We start from the raw sequence: 14,177 nt of genomic DNA, 5'->3' as shown, positions 1-14,177 counted from the left end.
ATTATGGCTGCCATGGAAACCGTACTTTGGAATTTCTGGAGCTCTTAATTTTAACTTAACATATAAAAACACTTTTGTGCTGATTTTATAATTATTCACGATGGATGAGAAAGTGACTAAATGTCTTTTGACAGCGAGGGAAGGCACAGGGACACTTTTTTCTTTGTCTCCTTTCTTTTCCTCTCATCAAGATGTATGCATCAAAGTATGTTATTTACCTGGGTGTAACCTTCATCTTCGCAGATTCTGACACTGTGGCTGAGTTACAGGAGCTGCAGCCTTCGGCAAAGGACTTTGAAGTCAGAAGTCTCGTAGGCTGTGGTCACTTTGCTGAAGTACAGGTGGTAAGAGAGAGAGCAACTGGGGCCATCTATGCCATGAAAATCATGAAGAAGAAGGCCTTGTTAGCCCAGGAGCAGGTAAGATAATTTTAATATCAGCCCTTCCCTTTTGTATCCTGAAATGTCCCTTACACAGACAATAACCTCCTGAATTGATCCAGCGAGTTTTCCTCTGACTCTGTAGTTCATTATGGTTACATGGGCAAAAAGGTCTCTCTCATGTTCTTAACTCTTCTCTGATGTTGGTTGATTTTGAAGGCTCCCAGTTTTCCATTGATTTCTTTATCATGATTCTAGAGTTGTATTTTATTTCAGAATCATGTTGGCCTTTTAGCTGATGAGTTTAAGATGATCTTTCATGACCATCAGTTGGGGGTTCGGGGATAGGCTCGTTGCAGGGTAAATCCCAAAGCATTTACTTTTGTACAAGTTTTAGATGTTTATGTTGTGGGTATGCATATTTGATTTTCAAACATGCCTTTGAAGAAGTTAAATAAAATTGTCAGGCTGCTCGAGAGTTGCTTGAGAACAGGTTGCTTTTTAGGTTGTGGTCTTTTTCTTTCTTTTCAGAAAGGCTGCTGTCTCTAGACATATTGATTCATTTGCTGTGTTTTGGAGAGACAGCCATCAGCCTTGGAGTTCAGAGAGTAATTTATTAGTTGCACACATTTTAGTGCACACATCATGTGTCCGATAATGTGCCCAGCTCCGTGGGAAGCCTGCAGAAGAAATTGGAGTTCCATGTCTATTACTTTCAGGGTTTAATAACAGCCTGGGAAAGTGGAGAAGAAGTGCAAGCGCTCAAGCAGGTGCTTACCAGCTAAAGCAGCACAGAGGGGGAGAGCAATTAGCAAATTCATTAACGATGATGTGATTGGAGATGCTGCAGGGGAGCCAGGGACAGCTAGGGAAAGTCCCTGGCTGACGAGTGGGAAGCAAGGTTCAGGGCAGTGAGAAGTGACGAGAACAGGCCAAGCCAAAGTGTGGCTGTGGGGAGCATTCGGGATGCCTGGGTCCTAGGATGGTGTGCGTGTTAGGATAAATGGGGCCCAATGAGGACAGTAGAGTGGGGGGGGCAGTGGGGGGAAATCTCAAGAATCTTATATTTTCATTGTGACAGAATATGCATAGTACAAAATTTACCATTTTAAACTTTTTTTTGGTGTATGAATCAGTGACATTAAGAAAATTCATAATATTGCACAACCATGATCACCATCTATTTTTTTTTCTTTTTTTTTGAGGGTCTGGGGATGGAATCCCAGAGCATTTGACCTCCGAGCTACACCCCCTGCCCTAGTTTTTATTCTTTAATTTGAAACTGAGTCTCACTAAGTTGCCGAGGGCCTCACTAAGTAGCTGAGGCTGGCTGCGAACTGCGATCCTCCAGTCTCAGCCTCCCGAATGCTGGGATTGCAAGCGTGCGCCACCACGCCCAGCTTACCATCTATTTCTAAAACACTTTAATCATCCCAAACTGAAACTCTGTACCCATTACAGAATAACTTCCCTTTGCTGTCCTTAGAGTTGCAGTTCGCTGTGTGAGGCGGTGGGGCACTTAGGCTGGAAAAGAGGTTGGGATCAGTCTGGCTCCCTGAGGACTTTGGTGATTTGACCTCGTCTCCAATCAGAGCAGCAGAGGGTAGGAAGCTGCTCGTCAAAGCCCAAGACTGATATGGGCTTTGTGTTTCGGAATGAAATGTGAGCAATGTCATAAAAAGGACAGGACATAGCAAATAATTTGGAAGACAGGCATGGAAGGTGCTAACTCAGCTTCCCACGTCCAGGGAAGAGCTGTCGGTCAGCAGGGCACTTACTGAGCGTTTGTTGTGTTTCTAGGTCCTTGGGTAGAGGCATCGGATGAAGCCCAGCCTTGGAGTACTTAGGTTTTATTTATCTATTTATATATGGTACTGGGGATTAAACCCAAGGGCATTCTACCTTTGAGCTCCACCTCCAGCCCTATTTTATTTTTTACAGTTTATTATTATTTTTATTTTATAATTTAATTTTGGAACTGGGCCTCACTGAGTTATGGAGGTTGGCTTCAAACCTGTGATCCTTCTGTTGTAGCCTCTCAAGTACTGGGATCCCAGGCATGTGCTACCATGCCCGGCTAGTGCTCACATTTTAGATGGGAAATAGTATATGTAAGAAACTGACCTAACGTGTCACGCTTGAGGCAGATAATAGACATGTTCAGATAGATGTGCCTTCTCCAGGCCAGTGAGCTGACATGACCTCGTGAGGCGTGGGCCTCAAATCGCAAGCATACGGGAGCTAATGTGTCTGCTCCTTCAGCAGGGGCTATAAAAAGAAAAGTAGGGTCCTTAATGGAGGCATGGTTAGGATGGGGGGCTGCAGGGCAGGAGAACAAAGAGGCCAGCACAGGGAAACTGCAAGGAAATGTCAGAGAAGGTTAAGGCCAAGTGGTGTCCTGCCAACAAAGCCTGTCACCCAGGAGGGGCCAGTACACTTGCCCAGAGAACGTGACAGCTGAAAGTGGTCCTCAGAGACCATTTACCGTAAGGGGAGCCTCAGGGGTCAGACAGAGCCATTGATGTGGAGTGAAGGTGGAGACTGTTTGGCTCAGCCTCCCTCCACTGAGCACCTTCATGTCCAGAGCAAAGAAGGCTCGGCCCTGGGGACGGTAAAGCGCTGGGGCTGGGGCTGCTTCCCTGTGGCTTCGACTCAGCACTGGAGGTGTGTGAGATTTTAGGTAGTACATGGGCAAACTGTTTAAAAACATGCAATAGTTTAGCATTAACTAGCATGTCCAAGCCTTCACTTCCAGAGTTGTTAGGACTAAATGGAAGAAAGTATATTTAAAATTAAACTTATTTAAAATTAGAAACAATCACATGTTTAAAGAGAAGTTTCAAATGCAGTGTATCAGCGAATAAATAAATATTAGAAATTTTTATTGGTGCATAATTATACAGAATAGTACGTTTCATTGCAGTATATTCATTTATGCATATAACATACTTTTTTCCCCCCCTTTGATGGTACTGGGGATTGAACCCAGGCCTTGTGGATTCTGGGCAAGTGTTCCTCCACTGAGCCATATCCCAAGCCTTCACAGGATATATGTGATTGTATATACATATATAGAGAGAATTTTTTTGAAACTGTTGATTTATATGATGTGGAAACTAAAATGTCTGGAATCTGTAGGGCAGGCTAGTAGGCAAGGATTTTCTTGGGTAGGAGCTGATGATGTAGTCTTGAGGCGGAATTTCTTCCTCCTCAGGGAAGTTTCCATTTTTCATTTAAAACCTTTCAACTGATTGTATAAGAGCCACCCAGGTTATTGAGGATAATCTCCTTAAAGTCAACTGATTGTAGATTTTTTTTTTGGTTCTGGGGATTAAACTCAGGGGCATTTTACTTCTGAACTGTACCCGACCCCCCCTTTTTTTTTTTGTGGTACTGGGGGTGGAACCCAGGGGCTTTTCTACCTCCGGGCTATACTCCCAGACCTATTTTCTATTTTATTTGGAAACAGGGTCTCACTAAGCTGCTGAGAGCCTCACTAAATAGCTGAGGCTGGCTTCGAACCTGCGCGATCCTCCTGTCTCCGCCTCCCAAGCGCGGGGATTACAAGCGTGCGCCACCACGCCCGGCACTATCTGTCGTGCGCAGTGACGACTCTTACACGATCTTCCTCAAGCAGTTTTATTACCCCAGGTTCTTGTACAGTTACCATTCCTCTTTAATGCTCTCTCAACACCCTCTCAGGTAAAAACAACATCAGTCTTCTATCTCCTCCCTCATCACTCCACCAACCCTCCTTCTGGCACTCTATGTCTCTGCTGCAGCACACACCGGTCACAATGGTGGCTTTGTGATCATGTCCGTCGCAGCTCGGAGCCCAGAGCAGTCCGCCAAGAAACTCTCTTCCTGTCCACCAACCCTCTTAGCTCCTTCTCCTTCTCCCCGCTAGGGCATGCGCGCTTTTTAACCTTCTCCTGGGCGGGCAGGTGGTAGCACGAGGCGTTGCATCACTAATTATCTGTAAGGCGCCTGATAGGGCTCACTGCGCAGGCTCAGGGCACCGCCAGCCTCGTGAGCCTCGTGACTTGGCTGCAAGCCCAGGCGCCATCTTGAGTCCACGCTGGCAACAAACCTGGGTGCCACCTCGGTCCTGCCGAGTGGGCCCCAACAACTATCATTCTTTAATACTCAGATTGTCTGCAAGTTGTCTCTTCATGTTGCTTTCCATTCAGGTTTGGCAGATCATCCGTGAGTACCCTTGTTCCATTGTTTTCTGGTACTGCAAGATGTTCAGGCTTTTTTTTTTTAATTAAAAAATTTTTTGTGTGGTACTAGGGATTGAATTTAGGGGCATTCTACCTCTGAGCCAGATCCCCAGCCCTTTTTTCTTTTTGTGGTACTGGGGATGGAACCCCAGGGGCATATGACCTCCGAGCTACACTCCCTGCCCTATTTTTTATTCTTTATTTTGAAACTGGGCCTCACTGAGTTGCGGAGGGCCTCATTAAGTAGCTGAGGCTGTCCGCAAACCCCGATCCTCCGGTCTCAGCCTCCCGAATGCTGGGATTACAAGCTTGCGCCTCCACACCCGGCTCCAGCCCTAATTTTTATTCTTTATCTTGAAACAGGGTTTCACTAAATTTCACTAAGCAGCTGAGGTTGGCTGTGAATCTGTCTTGTGATCCTCCTGTCTCAACCTCCCAAGTACTAAAATGACAAGTGTGGGCCATGCCCAGCTTTTTTTTGGGGGGGGGTACATTTATTTTCTCTGTCCCAGCGTAGATAGTAATCATTTCTTCAAGGAGCCCTGTTTAGTGGAAAATTGAGTATTCTCATTGCTATTTGGCTACCACTGCTCAGACTCCTTTCAGTAGACAGTGGTAAGGAGCACACGGGTATATGCAGAGTATACCCACACATACACACAGGCGCATATACATAACACACAACATATATACACATTTACCTCTTTTATTTATTTATTTTTTTGGTGGTACTGGGGTTCCTGGAAACCCTTCTACCTCGGCAGACACTCCCTTCTACACTCCCAGACACCTATTTTTTTTTTTTTTAATATTTTTACTTGGAAACAGGGTCTCTTAAGCCAGGGCGGCTGGCTTCAAACCTGCGCGATCCTCCTGTTTCCGCCTCCCAAGCGCGGGGATTACAAGCGTGCGCCACCACGCCCGGCTTCATTTAGCTCTTTTATATGTGTGTATGTGTGTATGTGCGTGCGTGCGCGCGCACGTGTGTGTATGTGTTGAAAGCTAAGTTCACGCCAACATCTCTAATAACAAGCCAACTCTATAGGGTTTATTTTGGTTTTCATCCTTTCCATGTTTGTTACCGTGTTAGTCAACCTTCTGTTACTATAACAGATACTGAAGACCATCATTTGATAAAGAGAAAAGGGTTATTTGGGCTCACATTCTGGAGGTGTCCATCCATGGCTTTTGGGCTGGTGGCGAGGCAGCACATCATGGTGGCAGTGCGTGGGGACACCGTTTACCTCATGTCTGGGATGTGAAAGAGAGGCAGGGCTGGAGTCCCGACACCCCTTTTAAGGGGTGTCCCCAGTGCTTATAGGACGTCCCTCTAGGCTCCACTTCTTAAAAGTTCCATCCCTAAGGGCATGGGCCTTTAGGGGACACTCCCAAACCAGAGCTGTAGACCTTATCTTCTCATCTGCATGCATTGTACTGCTGCCTTGTTACTGGCCCTGGCCCCATGGTGGGTCCACAGAAACGTCTCCAGGTCACCCTACCTGTGTGTCTTCCTGCCCCCGCCTGCTTGCCAGCCTCCTCACTGCTGGCACCTGACTTTCCCCCCACCTGGCCAGAATGCTCACCACGTTCTGGCCCCCCAGTTGTTTTTGGACTAAACTGCTCAGGAACAGACAGCAAAGAGGAATAAAAGATTCAAAGGAAGGGAATTAGGTTCAAAGGAAGGGAACTGACTTTGAAGAAAGACATTGAGGAAATAATTGGACAGGTAATGTATAGATTGTATGGAGCTGGCAAAAATTGTGAACAAGTAAGGAGAATAACTGACTTTTACAATATGCCAGGGTAAGTGATATTTTTTTAAACGAGAGATATGAATTTGGGCTTAAAGACAAGCAAGGGCATTTCCCCTCACATTTGGTTCTTTACATTATAATTGTCTAAAGGGTTTCTTTTCCCCCTAGGTTTCATTTTTTGAGGAAGAACGGAACATATTATCTCGCAGCACAAGTCCTTGGATACCCCAATTACAGTATGCCTTTCAGGACAAAAATAACCTTTACCTGGTGAGTCTGCGCATCCATCTCTGCGGAGTGAGCTCAGCGCGCTGATGCTCAGATGCCACAGCTGCAGAACTGAATGTGGCTCTGGCCCCTGTGGTCCATGACACCGCTCATTCATTTACTCGCGTTTCCGACTGCCAGGTGTCTCCTTGATCTTGTTCTAAAGATTAAAATCCAGCCCATTCAGAAATACCTTGTGACTGTCGGGTCCTGCAGCTGTGGCTTAAAGGGAAATATTGAGAATTGGTTTGTTTGGGAATAGTCTGTCCTTAGTAGAATTTGGATTTAATTTTTAAAAGTTAAGATGATAGCCGGGCGTGGTGGCGCACGCTTGTAATCCCAGCATTCGGGAGGCTGAGACTGGAGGATCGCGGTTCGCGGACAGCCTCAGCTACTTAGTGAGGCCCTCTGCAACTCAGTGAGACCCTGTTTCAAAATAAAGAATAAAAACTTGGGCAGGAGGTGTAGCTTGGAGGTCAAATGCCCCTGGGTTCCATCCTCAGACCTGCAAAAAAAAAAAAAAAAAGTTAAGATAATAATGTATGCTTATTATAAGAAACTAATCTGTTCTCATTTTGGAAGTTAAAGGAATTAATCTCAAAGAAATGGAGAGTAGAAAAGAGGTTGGCAGAAGCTGGGAAGGGCAGGGAGCGGGAAGGCTAGAGAAGGGCTGGCTAATGGAAACACAAATACAGTGAAAGGGAGGCTTAAGTTTTGGTGTCCTGAAGTATAGTGCGGTGACTATAGCTAAGAACAATTTATCATATATTTCAAAATAGCTAGAAGAGAGGATTTTGAGCATTCTCAATGCAAACAGATCATAAATGTTTGAGGCAATGGATATGCTAATTACCCTGATTTGATCATTGCATGCTGTATACCTGTGTTGGAATATCAGTATTCATATACAGTGAATTGTACATGAATAGGTACAATTATTGTGTCAATTACCAAAAAAAAAAAAAAAGAGAGAGAGAAAAGAAAGTGTATACACTGTGGATGTCTATGAAGTAGAAGGAAAGGTGTCTTGCCTTTTTCTAACCCCCCTCTCTGGGGAAACATGTAAATGGTGATTTGTGTTCTTTCTGACCCTTACCAATGCCCCGTGGAAAAAACAGTTGAATATACTCATGTATATAGTTTGTTTCACAAAAATGATAAATACTCTCCTTTTGGTGTTTAGTTTGCCTCTTTGCCTTTTAACAGCTTATCCCAGGCATCCTGGCGTGTCAGGACATACAGGTCTACTTCATTCTCTCTCTCTTGTGTGTGTGTGTGTGTGCTGGTAGTTGAACCCAGAGGCTTGCATATGCTCAGCATGCCTTCTACCACTGAGCTACCCCCGGCCCCTACTTCAGTGTTCTGATTAGTGGCCTGGTTTTCCCTGGTGTGCAGACAGCAGAACTGATAAAATGCTAAAATTCATTTTTGGGCCTTGTTTGGGTCCTTGAGGGATGAGATTCTAAATTTTCCTAAGTGTACCCGAGAAACAATTTTTGTTCTGATTCAGCCCTTCAAACAAGACTATCCTATTACCTTGAACAGAGACAAATTTGTATAGAAACTCACATAAGAGAAAAGGTAAGAGGGATGACCTACTGTCTCGAACTCCCACTGGGCATTCTTTAGGGAGGGACTTTACGGCCTTTAGTTTTGATCTGGAGGAAACGATTTTTCACCTTGGCTTCATATGAGTTGAAAATCCTGCCCCTTAGAGAAGTTGCTCTGGGCCTCGCCCAGCTTTCTGAGCGAGGTGGCAGGAATGCCTTGGGAGGCTGGCCTTGTGCTGGCCACGAGCCCCTTCATAGCCAGCGGCGCTTCCTTCCTTCCTCGCCTCTTCCGTTAGTTGCTTTCCTTCCCTGAGATCTGGGCATGGAGCCCTCACCTCCCCTGTGACCTTGGTGTGTTTTTAAAATTAGAGCTCTGTAGCGGCCATTGTGGTGGGGCATGCTTGTAATCCCAGCATTCGGTGGGAGGCTGAGACAGGAGGATCTTGGTTCACGACAGCCTCAGCTATTTAGCAAGGCCCTTTGCAACTCAGTGAGACCCTGTTTCAAAAAATAAAAGACTAAAAAATAGGGCTGTGGGTGTAGCTCAGAGGTACAATATCCCTGGGTTCCATCTCCAGTACTGCAAAAAAATAAAAATAAAAAAAATAGAGCTCTGTAAAAGGTTCAGAATGCCAGTTTGTGTGAATAAACCATATTTTCTTTTTTTTTATTAATTTATTTTTTAAATTGGTGCATTGTAGTCATATATCAATCACATTGGAATACAAGACTTGAGAGGATATACAAGCACACATCATCCACTTAGCCCTCCTCCAGCCCCCATCCCATTCTCTCCCCCTCCCTCCATCCCACGCTTCTTTGGTGATTTACTTTGATACATTTGTTTATGTACCTCCTGCGTTTTAAAGAGGCTCCGTCCTCCAGCATTACATACCCTCTGATTGGTCACATTAGTTGCTTCACTATAGGGCCCTTTCTATAGCTCAACCTCTTCCTGTTGCCCTTTTCCTCCTAGTTATTGCTGATTAAGAGAAGCGTCTGATTTATATTTTCTGCGATATTTCTCTGTGCATGCTGCGTTGCAAGTACCAATTAAACCATATTTTCAAGGCAACAGAGAACACAGGCCACCCCGGCGCCCAGAAGAGCTCTGATTATTATTATTATTTTTTTTTGGCAAAAGTTGAGAGTCCACAGTTCTGCTGCCTGCCCCGCCGCGGTTCTGCAAACTCATACAGAACCCATACTTCCTCTGGTTGACGATCTCAGCTTCTTGATGTCTCATCACACGAAGCTGCTGCTCCCTAAAACGAAGCATTGTCCGGGCTCTGGGATTTTCACACCGTCAGGGTCACTGTTGGTCGAGGTGATGGCCAATTTCCAGTGCAGTGTTACGGGAGCTCAGTTGAGGACTGAGTGGTCCCGGCGCCGTGGCAAGCCCCTGCCCGCCCCTGGAGGCCGTGGTGATGGGGCGGGGAAGGCCCTCGGCTGCACTCTTCTTACGTGGTGACTGCTGCGCTTTTTTCATGGCTTACCAGTTTTCAGATCACACCTTCAGAAGCAGTATCTCTGCATTTTGAGAACTTCCCACCGTGGTTTCATCACCCTTCTTTATTCTGCCCTTAGCTTTGCCCCAGTAGAAAGCACCGCCCCTCTCTTTTTTCTTTAAGTATGGATTTAGCTTCTGTGGACTTCTGCTTAGATTGAAATCCTCTTGGAATGTCTCTTGGAACGGACAGGCTCCTGCTACAGGGGCTTTTGCAATTTGGACACTTTGGTGGTGGGACCTCCTTTTGATCTTACCACTGGCATTCATATCCTTAGCTGCTTCTCAGGTGTTTCACCAGGCTTCTTAAAAATGGGAAGGAGCTTAAAAACAGGCAGTTTTGGAGTTCCGGTTGCCTAGCACACTGATGCTAAATTGTGCCCTTTTTTTTTTCTTCTGCGTGCTGGGCACTGAACCCAGAGACATTCTACCTCTGAGACAGACTCTCAGCTTCTTTTATTTTTTATCTTTTGAAACAAGGTCTCACTAATTGTGGAGGGCCTCACTGTGTTGCTGAGGCTGGCCTCGAACCTGCAATCCCCCTGTCTCGGCTTCCCAAGTGCTGGGATTACAAGCGCGTGCCACCGCGCCCGGCTTTCAGTTGGGTATTATCGATGGGCTCCTGCAGTTATTTCCTCATTTGCATTTTTCTTTTCTCTTCTCAAGTGCTTTTGAGCACAATGCTTTCTAAGAGCGTACTTTTCCTATAAATTCAAACTTAGCATAGGAATTAAGATGTGATCCTAGGTCCACTATCTCTCATCTGTAATTCTGGAATACCCAGAGCTCTAACTAAACTCACTAAACTCAAGTTCTTCTGTTACTTGTTTGGTAAGCAAAACCTGGATTTAACTTGGCCTGTAACAGAGTCTGACCTAAGCTCTGTTAAGGCTATTTGCAGGCTTTAGTCGTTCCATTTAGTGTGACTATTCACATATTTTGTGCAAAATTATGAACGTGTTGGATCATGAGGCGCTGTCCCAGACCCTACTGAGAGTGTAAGGTAACATAAAGTGTATGCACCACTTTGCCTTTCCAAAAACTGAAAAATTTTGCCGGGCGTGGTGGCGCACGCTTGTAATCCCCGCGCTTGGGAGGCAGAGACAGGAGGATCGCACTGGTTCGGAGCCAGCCTTGCTGGCTTAGGAGACCCTGTTTCCAAATAAAAAATATAAAATAGGTCTGGGAGTGTAGCCCAAAGGTAGAAGGGCTTCCAGGAACCCCAGTACCACAAAAAAAAAAAAAAACTTGAAAAATTTTGAATCCATAATCACATCTTGCTACAATATAAGAGGATTTTAGACCTGTATTGACTTTGTGAAGTGCTGAAATTCCATCATGCCTTTTTTTTTTTTGGTGGTACTGGGGTTCCTGGAAGCCCTTCTACCTCCGGGCTACACTCCCAGACCCATTTTATACTTTTTTATTTGGAAACAGGGTCTCTTAAGCCAGCATGGCTGGCTTCGAACCTGCGTGATCCACCTGTCTCCGCCTCCCAAGCTCAGGGATTACAAGTGTGAGCCGTCACGCCCGGCTCATCATGTCTTTTAACCACTGATAGATCACCAAACCCATGGAGTCTGGGGTAGCTTGCATATTGTGCTAGGCTTCCCTGGCAGCTGAACGCTGATTTGTAATGCTAATTAAAAGATAGATTTTGAATATAGATGAGCAGATTAGGTGACCTAACTGAGGGGGATGGGAGCAGGGAAGAGGGAAATCCTCTAATGTACGCGATGTACATTAACAAGCATATCAAAGCCAATCACTAAGCCGAACACGAAGAGGGATGGGGAGGGAATGGGGTAGAAAGGGCTAATTGAGTGATGTGTGCATGCATGCCTCTACCACGATGTACTCCGTTAAGATGTACGACTACAATGCACCAAAAAAAAATTTAAAAAGGAAATCTTTTCTGGGTATCTTTTCTTCTTAGTCTTGTCTCTGCTATGTGAGGCCTGGTTTCAGTTGTGTGTGTGTGTATGTGTGTGTGTGTGTGTGTGTGTGTGTGTGTGTGTGCGTGCGCACGCTTACTTGACTGCAGTAACTTCCTGAGTGTTCTTGCCATCTGTGCCCCCCTCCTCCCGGGTCTCCCACATACTGCAGCCAAGTCATCCTGCTGTTAAAACTCTTCTAGGCTCCCTACTGTCCTGGATGAGGTCCAGATGCTTCCATGCGGCCCCCAAGGCCCCCAAGTGCTCTCATCAAGTGCCTGCCCTCCCTTCATTTTCCACTCCTCCTCAGCTCCCTTTAGTTCTTTGACCTTATCTCTGCCCTTTCCGCGTATCCTTCACCCTTTCTCTGTTTTTCTGGCTAATTCCTGTTTCTCTTTCTGGGCATGGATCAGATTATGTCACTTCTAGAAACCTGCCTAGACCTTTGCTTCTGGGATTGGTATCCCTCTTTTATAAATTCCTAGCACCCTGTCCCGAGTGGCTTTGGTCTCTCCCACTAGGCTCTTTCCTCCACGGAGGGAGAAAATTATCTCTCTCTCGCTCCCAGTAGCGCTTTATGAAATAAATGGCTAAGAAATATATATTGGGTGAATATATGATTAGTTTCGTAGAAATCTGATTTACGTACAAGTTTACTTATTGTGTTATAGAAACTGTATTATGTTAGTAGTGGGAGTTTTGCTGTTGAAAGCATGTAATTTAAGATAGACTCAGTAAGATTTTAAAAAATTGGAGTATAGTGCAAGGAAATTGAGCTTGAGTTCTTTTGAATTTGGATGGTTAAAAATGTCCCACTTGAAGTGGCATACCAATGAAATACCAGTGAATGTGGTTTACTGTTTTCTGGTATGGAGAAAATGGTGGCAGATTCCACTGTAGTGTCTGGCTCTGTATAGCAAGGCTAGTCTGGCATTCTGGCTGGCAAAACAGTGCTTTGTTGATCTGGTTCATGAAGAAGTCTGTTCAGTTCTTTGTAACAGATGCCTTCATTAGTGTCCTGAAAGAACTGATCTTTACAAAGAAAAGATTGTTTTATAACTCACTACTGTCAGTATTGTCATATTTAAATATTTTCATGAGATTCTTTGCATTAGTATTTTCGTATTGAAGGGCTCTTCAGGCTGCCCTGGTTCTCCACCTGTAATTCACTTGTGAACTTCCTCCCGCCCCCCCCCCCCGCCTTGTGACCTTACCTTGTCGCCTCTGTTTATTCCAAATGTTTTTCCCTGATTGCATATAAGGAGGTATTAGTTATGATACAGGTTCAGTTGCTGTAACAAAGAAACCCTAACATACAATTTGGGCTGATGGAGCAGCTTTGTTGTATGTGATAACTCAGGGACCCAGGTTCCTTCCATCTTGTGACTCCTTCCTTCCTTAGAATGTTATCCTCTTTTACATGACTGAAGTTGGGCCATTTCATGTTTTTTTTCCTTGCTGCCTGGGAAGAGAAAAGAACTGGAATTCAGAGCAAGAAATTTCTTTCACACAGAATGATGTCCAAGTTGGACCCATCATTTCCTCCCACATTCTGTTGGCCAGAACGTAATCACATGACTGCATATCTACCTACTAGGGAGACTGGGCATGTGCTTTCTACCTGTGTGGCCTATATCCAGGTAAAATTCTTATTAGTATGGAAGAAGAGAAGGGTAGATTTGGGGGGAGAACAATTAATAGTCAGCCACAGAGGTAGAGCTGGGGTTTGAAGCCAGGCTTAACTCTACCTTCCATATTCTTATTAATTACATTATATTGCTTTATCCAAAATGACTGCTACTAGGATCATGGTTTTGATGTGCAGCTTGGAATTCACTTTTTATATTTTCTCTCTTGCTTTCAAACCACACCTCTGCAGTTTTGTGGGCAGTGCTTCCTTCCTGTAGAGGAATAATTTGGAAGTGGGCTGTTGTTAGGTACTGACCCCAGGTCCACTGTGAATACCAGCCTGTGTTATTTTTATCAGTGGAAGTCAGGAGAGAGTTAATGGATGCAACTCCATTGTTTACGCTCCTGAAATGTGGCAGCTTGTGATAGTTTTGACAACGAGACATGTGCTGTTTTGATCTCTTGGCTAAGTTACCCGAATTCTCAGGCACGTCTCGAAACTCACCAGGCGTGTGCTCACGTGTTGCCACTTTAGAAGCCAGGGTTTAGAAGCCAGCTGCCCGTCAGAAAGGCTGTTGCTTAGAATATCATTCTTGTTAGATTACTGTTCCTTGTTGGGTCTCTCCAGAGCCATTGGCCTTTTCAGCTTCAATTTTCTCATTGGAGAATGTGATATTAATTCCTCTTCTTGACCCCAATTCAGCTGCAGAGTGTGTTACCGCCTTGGGGGGTTCTCTGAGTTTTCTGTGCCTTTGAAATAGTTGTTTTGTGTTCTGGCCTTTTAAGGCATATTTCAAGTGAATGCATTGAAAGTGTTGCCATTCCAGGAATTACAGTTTATTTATCACATTGTCCCACTCTGCCTGCCCCATCCCCAGGGTGTCTGATTCAGTAGCACCGGGTGGGCCCCTGAATTTGCATATCTAACAACTT

At 45.0% G+C, this 14,177-nt stretch overlaps 1 protein-coding gene across 3 annotated transcripts in view; it reads left to right on the top strand.

Moving 5' to 3' along the window:
- The window catches only part of CIT (citron rho-interacting serine/threonine kinase), a gene marked incomplete at both ends in the record, with an annotated part of 188,114 nt that overhangs the window by 16,416 nt on the left and 157,521 nt on the right, over nt 1–14,177 (top strand). For all 3 annotated transcript variants that reach the window (XM_080717685.1, XM_080717686.1, XM_080717684.1), the window contains 2 exons: nt 244–419; nt 6,526–6,627. In XM_080717685.1, the coding sequence (XP_080573811.1) occupies nt 244–419; nt 6,526–6,627 (278 nt within the window). The remainder of the gene's footprint in view (nt 1–243; nt 420–6,525; nt 6,628–14,177) is intronic.

Source organism: Muscardinus avellanarius, assembly GCF_963383645.1.
Source record: "Muscardinus avellanarius genome assembly, chromosome: 21".
In the NCBI taxonomy this organism is placed as follows: Eukaryota; Metazoa; Chordata; class Mammalia; order Rodentia; family Gliridae; genus Muscardinus; species Muscardinus avellanarius.
The sequence above is the reverse complement of the archived record's forward strand: the minus strand, read 5'-3'. Positions and strand labels throughout refer to the sequence as shown.